The 18,971-nt window shown below is 41.6% G+C and overlaps 1 protein-coding gene and 1 long non-coding RNA gene across 3 annotated transcripts in view; one reads left to right on the top strand and one right to left on the bottom strand.

The window, feature by feature from the left end:
* The window catches only part of LOC123455319, a 42,159-nt gene extending 36,687 nt beyond the window's left edge, over positions 1–5,472 (bottom strand). Inside the window, exons 1-3 of one of the 2 annotated variants that reach the window (XR_006633832.1) lie at positions 5,364–5,472; positions 1,525–1,676; positions 137–376 (exon numbers count right to left, since the gene is read on the bottom strand). This is a non-coding gene — a long non-coding RNA (uncharacterized LOC123455319). Of the gene's footprint in view, positions 1–136; positions 377–1,524; positions 1,677–5,363 lie in introns of those variants that run through there. The other variant, XR_006633833.1, reaches the window with a different exon arrangement.
* Crppa (CDP-L-ribitol pyrophosphorylase A) overlaps positions 4,986–18,971 on the top strand; it is a 318,445-nt gene continuing 304,459 nt past the window's right edge. Inside the window, exons 1-2 of the mRNA XM_045136023.1 lie at positions 4,986–5,116; positions 18,527–18,803. Coding sequence (XP_044991958.1) covers positions 5,037–5,116; positions 18,527–18,803 — 357 coding nt within the window. The 5' untranslated portion in view covers positions 4,986–5,036. The remainder of the gene's footprint in view (positions 5,117–18,526; positions 18,804–18,971) is intronic.

The following is an 18,971-nucleotide window of genomic DNA, read 5'->3' as shown; positions in this document are numbered from 1 at the left end:
AAGAAAAACCACAGACATAATATAAACCCAGGAAGATTAAAAATCCTAGACTTCAATTCAAATGAACACCACATAGCAGTAAGAATGAGGTATATACAAGTGATTCTTTTAATTTTTCAGTACTAGGGATTGAACACAGAAATTTGTTACACATGCTATGGAAATGGTATACCACTGAGACACATCTGCAGCCTCAGAAAGGCTGTTCTAAGAGGGAAATTTATCACTAAGAGAGGCTATGTTAATCAATCACAGAAAGATCAAATAAATAACCTGATGGCACATTCAAGGTCTGCAAAAATCAAAAACCACCCAAAACTCAAAATCAGGGCATAGAAATAAACAATAGATTGTGCTGAAATTAATGAAATGGAGCCTGAAAGAAAAATAGAAAGCATAAATAAAGTCGAGTTGTTCTTTGACATAGTAAACACAATCAGAAAACACTTAGCCAAACTAGTCAGAGGAAAGAAAGAGAAGACCCAAGTTAATAAAATGACAGCTAAATGAGATCTATTATAATAAATATCACTGAAAAACAGGGAATCATTAGTAATTATTATGAAAGACTATATTCCAATATATTGGAAAATCTAGGGGGAATAGACCAATTTGTATACACATATGACCTATCAAAATTGAACCAGGTCCATACATTTTTTTGTGGATGATGCATAAAATAATCATTATTCTTTATGGCCAAGTTATACTCCACTGTGTGTATGTACTGTGATGGTTTGAATTAGGTGTCCCCAGTAAACTCATGTGTACTGAATGCTGGGTACCCAGCTGATGGCAATTTGAGAGGTGGAGCTTTGGTGGAGGAGAGTGTATTGCTAGGAGCAGGCTTATGACTATTATAGCAAGCTCCCCCTTGCCAGTGGCAAACTCTTTTGCCACTGTTCTCCACCTGCTGCTGGCCAGGAAGTGATTCCCAGCCGCTGCTCATATCATGCTTTCCCCTGTCAACATGGAGTTTACCCTCAAGTCTGTGAGGCAACATAACTCCTTTCCTCTCATAAACAGCTGGGTGCCAACAATGCAAAGGTTAATAAATGCACTATATGTATATTTACATTTATCTGTTGTTAGACATAGAAGCTGAATCTCTATCTTGAAATTTGTGAATGTTGCTGTAATAAACAGGAGAATGCACACATCTCTGACTTCATTTCCTTCTGGTGTCTATATCCACGAGTAGTATAGTGGCTCATATGGTAGTTTTCCTTTCTGTTTTTAGAGGAACCTTCATACTGATTTCTATAGTGCCTATACTTACAATCCCTCTCTCAGTGTAAAAGGGTCCATTTTTCCAGCATGTGTTCTTATAAAAGTTCTCTTCCTTGTGTGGTGGTGTTCTACATAACTTTCTTGTTGCACATCCCACAGACTCCAAACTTAACATATCTCAGAACAACTATTCATGATAAAAACCTAATGGTTAACACCACAGACATGGGGAAAATTTCCATCTTTGAACAAGTTTTATTTTTTAATTTTATTTTTAAAGTCTAACCAACTTACAATTACTTTGGGAAAGCCCAAAGGCATGGGCCTTCCTAACAGCATGGTTCCACAAAGCTGCTGTCTCTGTTCTTGTCCACCTTCTGATTGAGCATTCTGTTGTCTCTGGTCTTGTCATTGAGCTCTGTGGACACTCCTTTTTCCCCAAGGTTCTGTAAGTATTGAAATCATTCTCTCATGTTTGTGGTACTGCTTCCTTCAATGTTTTACCTGAACAAGCTACCACATACCCAATCCTGTCTAATTCCCTACTAAGGAGCTCTCTGTGTCTCTCCCTGTCTTCCTCTACATCTTTATCTTTCTTGCTCTCTGAAACTACAAAGAAACAACTAAAGGAAACTCAGGAGAAAGCTAGTTGGCATAGGAGCCCAAAGAGAGAACCAGAAGATGCCAGATCACCATGGCAGGAAGGAAACGTGTATTAAATCCAGTTAGATGCTGTGCCTCCTGCTATCTCCACAGTCTAGCATACTACCTAGGAGGGCTGGCCTTTGGGGTCAACCCCTTGACTTTGCAAGCCAATAGGTCTTCCACTTACATATGTGAAAGAATTTGTTTTTTAATCGACTACAAGGCATGTCCATACTGATCCCTGCCCTCTGAGCTGTGTGTGGAAATGTGTAAGTTGGGCTTTCCCCTACCCAGGCAGTCTGGGTAAGGGACAGCAGTTTCTTAGCCTGGGTAGTTTTCTGCTTGCCTTCTATCTTCTTTATGTTTTGATGTAACTTCTCACTTTAATTACATGTGTGATTTTTCTCTAATCTTTGAGTCTATCATATGAGTGTTTCCTTAATACTCTAGATCTACCATGTGGGAATTTCCTCTAAACTCTGGATCTTCTTACCTGTGTAATTTCTATAAACACAGGGTGACCACGGGTGTAACTCTCTTTACTATCCATTTCTAACCTGAATTTCATGGTCTCTACTTTGTTACTTTCCTATCATCACCACTTGCCTCTTAACTTTCTTACATGGGGAGGTTCAAGATAGATGCTGTGCCTTCCACGCAAGTGTATGTTTCTTCCAAATCCCCCTACATAAGCTCCTAGGTCCTATCTTCCGCATGTTTGTGGCTCTGCTACAGCCTCTTCCTAGACCTCCATTTCTCTTAAATGATCCTCATGGACTATGCTGTGCCTCCCATACAAGTGTTTCCTGTCTTCCATGTGTTTGCGATTCTACTCCAGCTTTTTACTTGATCCCAATTTCCTTTAAATAACCCCCTAAATTTGTGATTTCTCCCTAAACTTGATAATTTGAGTCCTTTTTTTTTTAAATCAATTCCTTGTTAGAAACAAATAAGGGCCCATAATTGGGGTTCGTAAATTTGGGAGAACCCTCCTGAACCCCCAAATCATACAACATTATTAACTATTGCAATATAGATAGGTACACCATGTTTACTTTTCATCTAAGAATCAGTAATTGATAAACTTCAAAAAGAACAGGAGCTAACCATTAGTCATAATGAAAGTATCAAAAGCAAAACAATGTTATAATATCAGACAAGCAGATAAGAGTAGAGAATTCTGGGGCTGGCGAGATGGCTTAGTGGTTATGTGCTTGCCTGTGAAACCTAAGGACCTTGGTTCCAGGCTCGATTCCCCAGGACCCACGTAAGCCAGATGCACAAGGTGGTGCATGCATCTGGAGTTCGTTTGCAATGGCTGGAGGCCCTGGCGCGCCCATTCTCTCTCTACCTAACTGCCTGTTTCTCTCTGTGTTTGTCTGTTGCTCTCAAATAAATAAGTAAAAATTAAAAAAAAAAAAAGATCAGAGAAGTTTTTATTTTGAACACATCAAACTGGCAAAGTGGGGGCTGAAGACATGGTAAAGTATAAGCATGAAGTCCTGAGTTTTGGTCCCAAGCATTTACCCAAATACACTAAGTTTGGTGGTGTATATCTATAATCCTAGTATTTGGGAGAAAAAGGACGAGCCCTAGGGCTGGCTGGCTAGCTCATCTAACTAAAAGCAGTAGATTTCCTCAACATAATAAATAAATAAATAAATAAATAAACTGTCAAAAGGCATAAAGATAATGGAATTTCTTGTAAATGGATAATTTCAGTGCTCAAGATTCTTTTTATGAGTCTACCTTAGCTATTGGTAGGAGAAGTTTGATAGCTTTGAATGAACAAATAGTTGCACACACTTCATTATTGTTCTATCATTATTAGGTTTCTGTTACATTCCAGAAGCTGTATGTACAACCCAAACCAACAGAAAAAAGTAAGGGCTTGCTCTCCTGAGTTTTGCACTCCAGGGACTGAATTCAATAGTGCTGTGGCGCTCCATACACTCCATTACATTTCATGGTAAACACTTCCAATAATACGGTACTAAATACGGGCATGAGATGCTTCAAGGCCTGGAATTCCTCAACTCTGGGAGTACTTCTGTATATTGGGCTAAGGCCTTTTTGCCATAAACAGTGCAGTCTTACACGTGGAACAGCATTCTGACTAAGTGACTCCAGAATTTTCCCGGTTAAAATGAGATGCAGGGGCCTGATTGTTCAGCAGTTGGTTTCGTTGCTTTCACTGTGTGGTTTCAAAAAAAAACAAGCCTGCTCCTTGGAACCACCTGAGGAACTGAAAACATTCCCTAGCCCAGGCCACACACCACACCGAATTAAACCCTGATTTATGGAGGCAGCATTCCGGCTTTGGAACACATTCCCCTGGTAGTTCCAGAAGTGCAGAGAAGTTTGGCTTTTTTTTTTTTTTGTTGTTGATATTTCTTATTTACTTATTTGAGAGAGAATGGGCGGTCCAGGGCATCCCGCCCCTGCAAAGAAACTCCAGACGCATGTGCCACGTTGTGTTATCTGGCTTACGCGGGTACTGGGGAATCAAACCTGGGTCCTTTGGCTTTGACAGTCAGTGCCTTGACCTGCTAAGCCATCTCTCCAGCCCCCCCCCCCCCCAGTTTGGATTTTGTGATGTTTCCTAGCATTTACCTACCCACTGGTCTACTCCGGGTGGAAACGGGGTTCCTCTGAGGTGGCTAAAATTCAGATACACGAGGTGGCGGGGGGAGGGGGAGTGGCATGGAGCAGCCTTGTCCAGCGCAGCGCGCAGGCCGCTAAGTGTGCGCGGCCCTCGGGACTTCACCTGCCGGGCGCGTCTGGAGAGGGGCAAGCTCAGGAAGCGGGGCCCGGCGTGCGGGCGCGGAGGCCGGGGAGATCGGCACCCGGCGGGAGCCTGGGGCCTGGCGGCTCCGGGGCTTCAGGCTCGGCCCGCTCTGCCTCCTCCTCCCCGCCCGCCCGCCCGCAGGCCACCCCGAGGGGTCAAGGCGCAGCCGCAGCCGCCACGCTCCGGGCGGGTTCGGATCCTCGGCGCAGCCATGGAGCGGGAGCTGGGCTGCAGGCCCGCCGAGCCGGGGCGCGGCGTGAGCAGAGAGGCCGGCTTCCCCCCGGCATCGTCGGCGTGCGCGCTGCCGGCTCGGGGGGCCGAGGCTCCGCTCGCCGTGGCCGCCGTGCTGCCGGCGGGAGGCTGCGGGGAGAGGATGGGCGTGCGCACCCCGAAGCAGTTCTGCCCCATCCTGGAGAGGCCGCTCATCAGCTACACCCTGCAGGCCCTGGAGAGGTAACCGCTCCCCCGGGCGCCCCCGGCCTCCCGGCCCTCCAGTCCCCGAGCCTGAGCTGCTTTTCCCGCCACGCTTGGCAGAAGGGGACAGCTCAGCCTCTGGAGCTGCCCTGGACACGTCCCAGCGGGTAACGTGCTGGGTGGGAGACGCCCGGCCCGGCCCGGCGGCGGGATTAAAGACGGCATGCTCGGGGCTGCAGGACCGCGTAGGCCGGGGTCCCCGAGGAGGTCCAGTGACAAGACTGACCTGGGCATCTCTGACTGGCAGGCCCGGCCTTCGCGCATGCGTGCAGCGGACTCTGGTGAAACACTTCCTGTTTCCTGGACTCTTTCTCCTCCTCACTGGAGCCTGTTTTTTTTTTTTTTTTTTAAATTTTTATTTATTTATTTATTTGAGAGAGACAGACACAGAGAGAAAGACAGATAGAGGGAGAGAGAGAGAATGGGCGCGCCAGGGCTTCCAGCCTCTGCAAACGAACTCCAGACGCGTGCGCCCCCTTGTGCATCTGGCTAACGTGGGACCTGGGGAACCGAGCCTCGAACCGGGGTCCTTAGGCTTCACAGGCAAGCGCTTAACCGCTAAGCCATCTCTCCAGCCCGAGCCTGTTTTGAGATAGCCTGGGCTCCTGAAGGTGGAGAGAGAAGGAAGGATTTAACCCTTACCTTTCAGTAAGGGAAACTGAGGCCAATACATCCTTTACCTTTTTTTTTTTTTTTTTTTTTTTTTAGATAGAGATTGAAGAAACATAGCAGGAGGATCAGGGGAGAGGTGATGAGGAGGTGAAAAAATGGAGTTTGTGCCTTGGGATGTGATGGAGCTGGGGTGTGGTTGGAGTAGGAAGTAGTAGCGATTTTGAAGGTCCCTTCCTTCTGCAAGGCGTTTGAACTTCTTTTTAAAGTCAGTGGGGGGCTGTAGTAATAGCTTAAATTTTGCGGTGGTCCATTTGTATTTCAAAGAGATGCCATCCGTTATGCACAGGCAGACACTGCGCATGGCAAATTGTTCGTAAAGGTAGCCCAGTTCTCTGCACCCAACACATTTCGGATGCCGAAAGGGGGACAAAGATTGCTCATTAGGTTATTTTACTCTCTTGCATATTGGCATTTGGAAAATGCAAGTGTAAACGGCCGTGATCATCGTCATTGATTAATCAGGCCAGTGGCCACTTCTGAAACTCACACAGTCCTGAACCAGTCTCAACCTCCCCCCTGCGCCAACCCTCTGGATAGTGGGGAGAGGAGTCCTTGCAACCGTCCTGTAGAGCCCAGGACAAACCTACAATGTTCTAGTGCCATTGACATTCTGACAACAGAGCTCCAATATGCACGCAGTAGGACAAGGACATGATGAGTCTTGGCCAGCTAGGCTTTTTGTCTACTTTGGTAATTATATGGAGGGGATTAGAGGCTTTTTTACATTAAACATTTTTTTTTCCCCTCTGGAAAAAGTTTTGTAGTCATTTGCATTTTTTGTATGCTCTGAGCATTCTGAGATACGTGGACACTAAAAAGTCTTTTAAAGTAAAAGAATGTTTGGAAAAAGGTTGTTTATGGAAAATAAGGCATAAGAACACTTGCTTTTCATTTCATTTAATTGATTACAGCAGTCTTGAAATCCTGACTAATAGCTTCCTCGAGAGATTGGTATAAATTATAACAGGTTCAACTTAGAGAACTTTGATTTATTTTATTTGACTAGCAAGGAACTGAGATTGGGTATTAATTTCTGATGTAACTACTGCTTTGTAGAACTATTACTCCAAGAAACCAGGTGACAAAGATGTTACCTGGGGCATGAAACTCTGACTTCAAGCTCAGTTGATTAACTCGTGTATCTACATTTTACTGTTTAGAAAAATGAACTCCCTAGATCTGAAGTAGGAGGTTACGTTGTCCCTCACAACCATTGGTCTACATTCCCCAAAAGCAGTAGCAGGAGAGTTCCCACAAAGAGCTAACCCAAATTATCCGCAGAAGGGGCTGATTGGGAATCCAAAGGAAGAAACAGGTGATACAACGGTGAGGAATCCAGAACTTGTATTAGGGGAAAGTAGGGAATGTAGCTGCTCATCCTCATGACGTGTGAGCCGGAGATGTTCTCTTTAGGTATTTCTGCAAAGGGTGGTGTGGGGCGGGGTGTTATAGTATGAAGTCCATGACAGTTTAAAGAATTTTGACTCAGGGTCAGGGTCAGTTTCTTTCCCTCTTCTGGGCAACAGGTTTATCAGTACCTTAAGGCCCTAGTATGGACGAAAGCCTCCTAGGAAAAATCTACAGTCTGGTGGGCCATAGAAAACTCAAACCATTGTGATCTATTTATCTTTCCTCCTTCCTTCCTTCCTTCCTTCCTTCCTTCCTTCCTTCCTTCCTTCCTTCCTTCCTTTCTTTCTTCTTTCTTTCGACACAAAAAGTAGGGATAGCATCTGGGGGACTACAGAGGTAAAAAAATTTGTCCGTGCCAGATGCACAAGGGGGCGCACGCATCTGGAGTTCGTTTGCAGAGGCTGGAAGCCCTGGCGCGCCCATTCTCTCTCTCCCTCTATCTGTCTTTCTCTGTGTGTCTGTCGCTCTCAAATAAATAAATAAAAATTAAAAAAAAATTTGTCCGCTCTCAAATAAATAAATAAAAATTAAAAAAAAATTTGTCCGTAATCTAACTTTTAATTTAAAATAACTGAAGATAATTTCATTTTGGAGGGTTCTTATCTTGAAATAACTTTTAAAAAAAGGACAAGATGATTACAAGAAGAATCAGTAAGAGAGCTGATCTTTAGCTATGTTTATTTCTATGTATGGCGTGGGAATTTCTTTCCTCAGACTGTAGTTATCTGTGCAGCTCTGACATAACTTTTCCAAGAGCTCCTAGGGTTTCTTGGGTTCTCCTGGGTGGAAGATTGCTTAAGATAACTTAATGATTCATACTTATCATAAACTATTATAATTTGGCATCCCATATACATCTTTGGGAAAATGTCCCACTGGTAAGAAGCATCCCAGGCATGCCTTAAGGCAGTAATGTGTGCTATTGAATATTCATATATTGGCATCCTAACCCATAGTGCCATCTGTTTAGTTTAGTTAGTGTGAATTAGTCTTAACAACAGATGAATTTGAAAATTACCAGTTCTGTGGACCTGTATGTGAAATTAAGGAGGTGGTGCATTGTTGGGGGTGGGCTTATGGATGTTATAGCCAGTTTTCCCATGCCAGTGTTTGACACACTCTCCTGTTGCTGTTGTCTACCTTTTGTTAGCCAGGGGCTGATGTCCACCCTCTGCTTATGCCATCTTTTCCCCTGCCATGATGGAGCTTCCACTCAAGTGGGTAAACCAAAATGACCCCCCCCCACCACAAAGCTGCTCTTGGTCAGGTGATTTTCACCAGCAATGCAAACCTGACTGTAACATGAGTATGCTGTAATTTGGTCATGGTTCCATCATGTCGTCGTGTTGTTTTTTAGAAAGTTTTCACAGCCCCTTCTTTTTATTTTGCAGTGCTGGGAATTGAACCCAGGCCCTTATGTATGCTTAACTAAGCACCCTACTATTGAGCTATACCTCTAGTCCATGTTAGCCTTTTTTTTTTTAATCCCAGCCCCCCTGTCCCTATTTCACTGATGACCCTTGTCTTTCAAGATAGTCCTTTTTCAGTTTTATTCTGTTTATTGTCATACTCCTTTTGCCCTCTTCCATCCTCTATGTCAAAATGTTTCTGGGCTCAGAACAGTGCCCATCTTGTAGGGATATCAGGCACCACTGTGGGGTCATGAATATACCAGTTGATTCATGTTAGGAGGACAGTGGCCCACAGTGCACCTCGCCATCCTGTGGCTCTTACATTCTTTCTGTCCCCTAATATGCACTGTTGTTTGAACTTTGGTGGGCATGATGGAAATCTCATTCAGTGTTGAGCTTTTTTCAGCTTCTTTTTTTTTTTTTTTTTTTTTTCGAGGTAGGGTCTTACTCTAGCCCAGGCTGACCTGGAATTCACTATGGAGTCTCAGGTTGGCCTTGAACTCATGGCAGTCCTCCTACCTCTGCCTCCCAAGTGCTGGGATTAAAGGCATGCGCCACCATGCCCGGCTCAGCCTCTTTTTTTTTTTTTTTTTTAAATTTTACTTATTTATTTGCAAGTAGAAGTATGGAGAGAGCGTGAGATAATGAGAATGAGAGAGGGAATGGGTGCACCTGGGTATTCTGCCCCTGCAAATGAACTCCAGACGCATGTGTCACTATGTGCATCTGGTCTTATCTGGCTTATTTGGGTTTTGGGGAATGGAACTTCAGCTGTCAGGCTTTGTAAGTAAGCGCCTTTACCTGCCGAACCATCTCTCCAGCCCCACCCTCTTATTTCTTGCTTTGATGAGGTTTGAGTCTCCTAAGTGTCTACCACAGAGAGAGCTCTATGGTGAGTAGTGAGTGCATCACTTATATTCAATCCTCCATGTCCTCTGCAATGTTTCCTGTGTGATACAGATGACTTACTCAGTGATAGGCATGTGACTTCCTCCTCTTGTCATTTTTGATGGGTCTTGGGTGTCTCTGTCTATAAATAAGGGTTCGCTAACCAAAAGTGAGAACAGCATTAATCAAAGGGCATAAACATATATGTATATATTTAGAAGGCTTTTTGATGGGCTTAACATCTCTATTTAGTTAAAGAACAGTGGAGGCTTCTCTCTTGGGGCCTATGGCTTGGAAAGTTCCCAGTACCAGGCATTAATTTTCCTCTCACTAAGAGGGCCTCATATCCAATCAGAGAGCAGTTGATCATCTCCGTAATTTATATGTCACTGTTTTCAGCGAGTACATCTTGTCTGGCTGGTTGATTTTGTAGCTTGCAGGATACACTGTTCACATTGATGGGGAGTTTTCTCTCTCAGCAGCTTGCACAGTCCTTCTCAGCACTGTTAACAGTTAGTCGACAGGAAGATGTTTTCTATCCCAGTTCCTGCTTGATTTCTCAAAGTCCTGTGAACACAGCCTGTGATCTCCTCAGCAATAGGGTCTTACCATCTTGTTCTGGAGGGTAACCAGGTGCTTTGGCAATGGCCTTCATTGTTTTGGAGACCACATAGACTTTCCCGACCAACAGCTCCCTGTGCGTGTGGAATCATCCATCTTTGGTGCTGGGATTTACCTGCAATTGCCTACCACTGTGGCTTCAGGGTAAAGATTTCCCCAGTGTGGCACTTCTGCTCAATCTCTCCCTCTTTATATGTAATTAATTAATTAATTAATTAATGAGGGGGCAGAGGTAGAAAGAATGGGAATACATGGGCCTCTAGCCACTGCAGATAAACTCCAGATGCATGCACCACCTTGTGCATCTGGCATATGTGGGTACTGGGGAATCGAACTTGGGTCCTTAGGCTTTGCAGGCAAGTACCTTAACTACTAAGCCATCTTTCCAGCTTTTCTCTCTCTGTCTTTTAAATAAAATTTATATTTTAATTAACTAATAAGAAGTAGGTTTCTATAGTAATTATTCATGCTGTCTTTAGTTTTGGGTATCTCTGCCCTCTCCCATCCCTTCCTTTTCTCCATCCTCCCTTAGACTTTTCTACTTCCTGTATTCTGTCCCTCTACTTACCTGTCTACTGTCTCCTCCCCTCAAGCCTCCCACTTCTTCTCTCTCCAAGCCTCATTCTATCTTCCTGACCTGAACTACTGATGCCTACTACAGCTTACAGACCAACTGAACTGTTGTTGTAGTTGTTTCTCCATCCTGTAGTCTCTGGACTATATTTACTCTTCTCTTGAGTGTGAAGTATTCCTTTTAGTATTCTGTGTAGGGTTGGCTTAGTGCTTACATGTCCAGAAGCCAGTTTTTATCATGGAAAGCTTCTCTTCTTCAATTATGAGGGATAATTTGGCTGCGATAGTTTGGGTTTGCAGCCGTGGCCTTTCAATACTCTATTCCAAGTTCTTCAGGTTTTTATAATTTCTCTTGAAAAATTGGATATCATTCTGATGGGCTTACCTTTATAAGTGATAAGCTCATTTTCTTTTGCAGCTTTTAGTACTATAGTTTTGTTTGCTGTGTTTAGTGTTTTAACTATAATGTGATGTGGGGATTTTTTTTTTTCAGGCATTGCTTATTGTTCTATATAGTTTTGTAATTAAATGTACCTCTTTTTTGGTAAGATTTGTAAACTTTTCTTTTATAATTATATTGAAAATGTTTTCTATGCCATTTACCTGAAGTTCTCCTTCTTGTATGCCCATGATTTGAACATTTAGTCATTTTAAGCTGTCTCACATTTCTGTCACATTCTGGTAATACCTGTTTTTTGAACTTGTATTGGTTTTTGACTTCCTGATCTATTTTTTCTGCCTTTTCCTCAAGTCCTGATATTCTGTCCTCCACAAGATGTATGCTGTTGTTTTGGCTTTTGTGAGTTTTTAGTTGAATAATTCAATTTTTGGTTTCCAGTTTGTTTTTCTTCAGTGTCTGTCTGTCTCTCTCTTTGGTTTTTTTTTTTTTTTTTTTTTTTTTTTTTTTGGCTTTTTGAGATAGTGTCTTGCTTTAGCCCAGGTTGATCTGGAATTCCCTGTGTAGTCTCAGGCTTTGAACTTATGGTGATCCTCCTACCTCTGCCTCCTGAGTGCTGTGCTATTATGCTTGGCAGTGTCTCTATCTCTTTCTTGGATTCCATTTACATTTCTTGGTTTACCTTTTATCATTATATTTAGTTGTAGTGTGTTATATTGGAATTCATTCAGTAATTTGTGTAATTTTTGAATTCATCCTGGATTTTCATGAAAAAAGAGCTACCAATTGACCCAGCCATTCCTCTATTGGGCATCTACCCTAAAGGCTCCACTCTTCACTGCAGAGGTATTTGCTCATCATGTTCATAGCTGCTCAATTCATAAGGGCTAAGAACTGAATCAATCCAGGTGCCCAACTATTAATAAATGGATAATGAAACCACAATGCATATACACAATGGGATTCTATTTGGCAGTAAGGAAAAAAATGACATAATGAAATTTGTAGAAAATGGACAGACTTGTAACAGATCATACGAAGTGAACTTACACAGGCAGAGAAAGACAAATGCTTTATGATCTCACTCATCTGTGGTTCCTAAGCTGGAACAGCTTGAGTTGCAGGCATAGCTGACAAGCTACTCAATAGACAGATAAGAGGGATGGAAGAGTTTGGGGAGAGGTGATTGGGAAAGAGGGGGGATATACATAAAACCAAATCTAAAATGAATTGGTGCCATAGAAACCTTCCTCCTGGATAGCAGACTAAAAGATAGAGCCTTCAATAGGAGCATGGAGGGATCATCTGGTAAGAAGGTCTCTGGACAGGGTCGGATGAAACCTAACTTTATTGAGTTCTTTTAGGTGATTCTCTTGCATTCATTCAAGCATGTGTTCATAACTTCTTTAAGTTCGTTGTGTATGTTTATCCTAAGCATGGTTTGGAACTTTGTCTAGAGTTTCCTCTAAGTAGTTCTTGGAGGCATCCATTATGGGACTAGGCATTCTTGGTGAAGATATTTTGCTTTGTTTCTTGTGTTACTTGTTTTGTGTCTGAGTTTATCTACCTGGAAACAATCCCTTTGTCCTTTCAAGAATGTAGCATCAGGGCTGGGGAAATGGCTTAATGGTTAAGGCGCTTGCCTGTGAAGCCTAAGGACCCCGGTTCAGTTCCTCAGGGCCCATGTAAGCCAGATGCACAAGGGGGCACATGTGTCTGGAGTTTATTTGCAGTGCCCATTCTCCCTCTCCCTCTCTTTCTCTCTGTTGCTCACAAATAAATTAATAAAAATAAATGATAAGAAAAAACCATAAGAAAAATAATTAAAAAAAGAAAGAATGTAGCATCAGGGGCTACACTGGGGGACACAGAGAGAGGTGTGGAGACTCCTCCAGTAACAGACACAAGTCTAGATCCTGAATTCACTAGGCCTGGCCTGGACTGCTTCAGGTGATCTATTCCAGTCAGTGTTAAGGTCAGTGGTCTGATCCTCCTGGTCCTGGGAGATGTCCTGTGTGCATCTGGGTTGTGTGGAGAGGATAGTACATCATGAGCTTGCCAGAGACACAGACTTGTGCCAAGTTTCCTGATCCTTCTGTCTTCAGGAGGACACCCCATGTGTTTGGGTTGGGTGGAGGGGTCAGCCATTTTCAAGCTCACTGGGGACCTGTATCTAATGACCTGTTCTTCCAGGTGGTTGGCCTGTGCATGTCTGGGTTGGGGGAAATGGGGAGCAATGAGGAGCTGACTAGGGGTCTGTGTTGAGTGGCCTGGTTGGTCCTCCTGGTTCTGGGTGGGCAGTCTACACACATCTCGTATTTTAAACAGCTCTTCCATCCTGCTATATTGGTTTAAACCATTGCAAATTCTATTGAGCAAAGTAGATGTGAACTAATTATATAAATGTTGGTCCAAATGATCAATATTGGTCACATTAGTTAAATTGAGATACTAGGGTTGGAATTTGGAAGATGGAAGAAATTGTATCAGAAATAGAATTAATAGATCTCAGTTATGATTAGGGATTTAGAAAGAGAAAGGTATTTAGAATCCTTTCAGTTGAATGATAAGATAGATAAGTATAGGTTTTTTTTTTCTTTCTGAGATATCATGGATAAGTGAAAGAAATGAATAGTGATAATTCAATTTGTTTCCCAAATACTTTCATGAGACTCCATGGAAAGAAGGGCAAGATCAGTGACCTGAGGCTTCATGATTAGAAACATTCAGGAGCAACAGTAAGAAGACCTGTTATTGCTAAGATCACCACATGAATCAAGTATTCTGCTGCTAAAACATTATGATGTCTGTGGACAGAAGGAAAGACATTTAGAGGTCAAGTTTCTATGCAGCTGTCACAATGGAGAGCAGCAGCTGCCACTGTCCCTTTACGGCTGGATGCAATATTGTGTATGTGTTAACAGGTCTTGATTTTCCTCAATTTAAAAAAGCATTTGTATAAATGGTCTGTTTTCAACGGATCTTTTAAAACTGTCTGAGCAGAATATGCTTGTGAGTAACATTTGTTATTCCAGGAGAAAATAATTTCTGAGCTATTATATTTCCTCCTTAAAATGTCTGTAGGTGTTATGAAGCTCGAGGCTAGGTTTATATTTGCTGTGGAATGTGCTAGGAAGGAAATAATCATGAGAATTTGATAGAATCCGGCCGCTGGGGTCTGGTGTGGACTTGTCTTCAGCTAAGAGGTAGTGTAGGTGCCTTTATTCAGCAAATATTTGTTCAGTAGGCACTGTGTGAGGTACTTAAAGTCTTTTACAGTCTCATGATTTACATTATTAAAAGCCTTTTACAGTATTAAAATTTAATTCTGTAACTAGGAAAGAATGTGAATAAATCCTGTGAAACACAAACAGTACTTATAAAAGCTTGCAAGTTCGTGATGTTTCTCTTGTTGGTGAACAAAATAGGATATCTCTTGAGCAGTATAAAGAAGTGTTCTCTAAGCTACTTTTTTTTGGGCCACTTCTCTCCATTTTATGCTATACATTTTATTCTAATATTTTTTCTCATTTTGTCAACAATATTGGACTTACTAGAGTTCATGATATACTAATGAGTCCTGTAATAGGCAGTTTGAAAAATATTGCCTTAAAATATTTTTAAACTAGGTATAATGGCTCACACATGTAATTATAGCACTCAGGAGACTGAGGCAGGAAGATTGCTATGAGTTTGAGACCAGCTTTGGCTATCCAGTGAGTTCCAAACAGTCTGTGTGAGATCCTATCTCAAAAAGCAAAACAAAATAAACAAAAGCATTATATTTAGAGCCTAATGCAATTATCTGCAAATAATAATCTAAAGACAGAGGAGCTACCTTTTTATGGTTATTTACATGTACTTTGATTTGTTCCAAACAGAAAACATCTATCTGGTAAAATTAGGAGTTAATGTCTGAAATTATTAAACAGTTATTTGAATGACTACTTTGTCATTTGATATCCCTGCATTTTTCTTCCTTTGATTTTTTTTGTGCTGTAATTTTTAATCAAATGTAATAAATTTTCTAGAAATATAGCAATATGATCTATTTAGAAGTTGCTTTTAATTAATATTTTTTGTGGGGAATATGCTATGAAAAGTACAAAAGGTGACTACCTTAGGGAAGAAATTAATCTCTTGCCTTACAAAAAACTTTACCACTGATATAACTGAAAATTTATTGTAACTCTTATATTAGAAAGAAGGTAACATGTCACATTAAATAATTTTCACATTTGATTGTGTTAAATAACTTCTTATAAAAGCAGTCTTGCTTAATTCTTCAAACATCCTCTTTATCTAACTGCTACTTATTAACATATGGTCAGTTATATTAGGAATTCTGTAGGTCTTTGTTCATTATTATCTTACCAGTGCCTAGCATGGATCTTGTAGGTGCTAGATGCTGAGCTGTGTATATTGAATGACTCAGTGAGTACATGGATGAAAGAAAGCCTACATTTGCTTGAGTTATTGGGTATGGTAGGAAGTTGACTATTTTTCTATAAACACACAATTTCACATGTTTCAGCCCTCATCACATAAATGAGGAGCTGGAGTCAAAGTGGTCAAAAATGATACTTTCTCTCCTGAATGCTTTACTGTCTTTGGACACAGTGCCAGCACATGTAGAGAAGTTGAATGTGTGAGCTCCGCAATCAGACTTACGTTACAGCTGGGTCCTTTATTTTTCTACCCTGTGTGATGATGGGTAGGTCAGTATCTCTGTGTCCTCAAGTATGAAGTTGAGATAATACTGACTTACCTCCCAGAGCTGGCTATGATGTAGGATATTGTAGGTAAACTGCTCAACTCAGTCCGTGGCAGCTAGCAAATATTCCATATTTCTTATCTAGTTCTATTAATATTACTGAAGGTAAAATTTGTGCCAAGTTCTGAGGTACAATCTGCATTCTGTGAGTTGCAGCCTAATTGAGGGTGATAGGAAATGGTAGGGCATTTTATGACATTTAGAAGTCTTCTAGAAATGAGTCTTTTGAGAGCAGAGAGTAGGGATATTCTCCCAGCATGATGTCACAGAAAGCTCGATAGATGGAGCTGTCTGAACTGAGAGTGGGAGGGAAACCATGGCTGAGACATGAGTACATGGAATGGGGAGAGAGAGATGGAGGCAGTGTCCAGAGGCAAACAAACTGAGCAAGCAGATATATATTTTGGTCTTTCAAGGTAGGGTCTCACTTTGGCCCAGGTTGACCTGGAATTCACTATGTAGTCTCAAGGTGGCCTTGAACTCACAGTGATCCTCCTACCTCAGCCTCCTGAGTGCTGGGATTAAAGGCATGTGCCCCATACCCAGCCTATATATAGCAATTTTCTGACTGCTGTGATATATTCAACTTAATGGGGGGAGAGCTTCATTTTGGCTCGTAGTTGCAGAGGATGTAGTCTGCCATGTTGAGGAAGGTCTGGCATCTGGTGTGGGACAGCCTGTGCTGGTGGAGTTTACAGCTATGCCTTCTTCCACGGTGCTTCCCATGAAGCAGAAAGCTATAGTCAGAGCTGGTGGGGTATAACTTCCAAAGACCCATGCCCAGTGACCCACCTGTGTCGGCCACTCCAAATGATTTTGCAATTTCCTAGAGTAGTACCACCAGCTGGGGCCCCAGCATTCAAACACAGCTGGGGGACATTTCCGACTCAAACCTCAGGAAATAACTGGGTGGGAGAAGTTCTATTTCTGTGTGCCTATCTGGCTTTACTTGGGTACTAGGGAATTGAACCTGGGTCTTTCAGATTTATAGGCAAGTACCTTAACCACTGAGCAATCTCTCCAGCCCATTTTTTAAAGCTACTTAATGAGCTCCTTCTCACTTGTTGCTGTAAGTTGTTACACTACTCCTGGCCATTTATGCATTTAATAAACATACATTAAGAGTTTGGTATAAGGAAATGTTCAAAACATATATTGTGTGTGCTGGCATGAAACTTATATTCTAGAAGATGGAAGAACACAGATATAATATTTGCAGTAAAATATGGGATTTTTTTCTGATTTTTGAATCAAATGATAATATAGAAACATATGTATTTATCACTTTGTGACTTGTTTCCTATGAGAGACAGCATAGAAGCATTATATAAAGATTATATGAGTTACAACATGAAAAGTGCCTTAAGACATGCCAAGGGCTATTTTTGTTAACTTTCATTATAGTGTTTGGTCCTTAATTTATTTTCAGGAATTAACTGTTCTAGCATGAATATCTAATATATATATTTATTATATACATTATATATATATGAATGAATGATTTCACGGGCTAGTAATTATCACATCCTTTTCTGATTTAAACATTTATTTTCCAGTTGGCATAGGAAACATTCAAACTATTATGTAACCTGTATTCAGACTTGACCCCATGGTTTGGAGGCACTGGTCCTAGTTTGAATCTGTTGGCATGGGAGATAAGTCTACACTCACTTATTGCCATTCAGAAGTCTGCTGCACTTCTGTGACTCAGAAGTCAGTCAGTAGTGTGAACTATTTTCAGTCTGTTACCTGATAGGTCCTTCGTTATTACTGTATTTTTATAATTAGAAGAAAATTTGTATTTCATTTGAGTCAACAAAGAAGTTACTTTTATTTCAGTGAGTTGTAGGATTTTATATATGTTTTATTTATAAAAATGATCATGTGGGCTGGAGAGATGGCTTAGTGGTTAAGCACTTGCCTGTGAAGCCTAAGCACCCCGGTTCGAGGCTCCCCAGGTCCCACATTAGCCAGATGCAGAAGGGGGCGCATGCGTCTGGAGTTCGTTTGCAGAGGTTGGAAGCCCTGGCGCGCCCATTCTCTCTCTCTCCCTCTATCTGTCTTTCTCTCTGTCTGTCACTCTCAAATAAATAAATAAATAAAAATTTTAAAAAATGATCATGTTTTTCCAGTCTTACACTGTTGTGATCAAGGTCTGTTAGATGGGTTATCCCATTCTAATATTCTTGGATTTCTTGAGACAGTGCTTCTAATCCAAAAGTACATTGAATTGTTCCTATTCCATTGAGGACAAAAAAAAAAAAAAAAAATCACAAGAAACATACATTTAAGACCACATTCCTCTTGTCTGTTGCATCACACGGTTTACTGATACTATGACTCAAATTTAAATCTAATGAAAAACCTGACATATCTCATACTTGGTGCACCATACTTTATGTACCATGTCCTAATGCACATAATTTGAGAAGCATCTGTATCTGTAGTGTGAAATGCTTACTGACTCATTTTCACCAGCCTTTTGCTGGATCTAATATAAATGCATAAGAACTGAGCTTTAAGATTTTAATCTCCCTATGTAAATATACTGGTACTTATTTGTCCTGTAATTTGGTTTCCTGTCATTAGCTTTACGTGTTTAAACATCCTCTCATATGAATGTGCACACACTTTCTTTTTAGAGTTCGTTGGATAAAGGACATCGTTGTCGCAGTAACTGATGAGAACGTGGAGGCAATGAGAAGTACCCTTCAGAAGTACGGGCACACGCGTGTCTCACTAGCTGCTGCTGGGGCGACACGCCACAGGTCGATTTTCAATGGACTCAAAGCCCTAGCAGAGGACCAGGAAGGCTCTAAACTCTCTAAGCCGGAAGTTGTCATTATCCATGATGCTGTGAGACCTTTTGTTGAGGAAGACATTCTCCTTAGAGTTGTCACAGCAGCTAAGGAACATGGGGTAAGTGAAATACCCTGGGAATGGATAAAAGGGGCAGACACTGTAGTGTGATTAATTTGCTGAATTTTAGTAGCAACATGTTAGTAAAGTGGGCACAATGACCTAAAGATATGATGGCTGTTTGTTTTAGGAACTTCATAACCTTGCAGATTGTGAGAGCATTATGGA

This window comes from Jaculus jaculus, chromosome 16 (assembly GCF_020740685.1).
Source record: "Jaculus jaculus isolate mJacJac1 chromosome 16, mJacJac1.mat.Y.cur, whole genome shotgun sequence".
Classification (NCBI taxonomy): Eukaryota; Metazoa; Chordata; class Mammalia; order Rodentia; family Dipodidae; genus Jaculus; species Jaculus jaculus.
The sequence above is the reverse complement of the archived record's forward strand: the minus strand, read 5'-3'. Positions and strand labels throughout refer to the sequence as shown.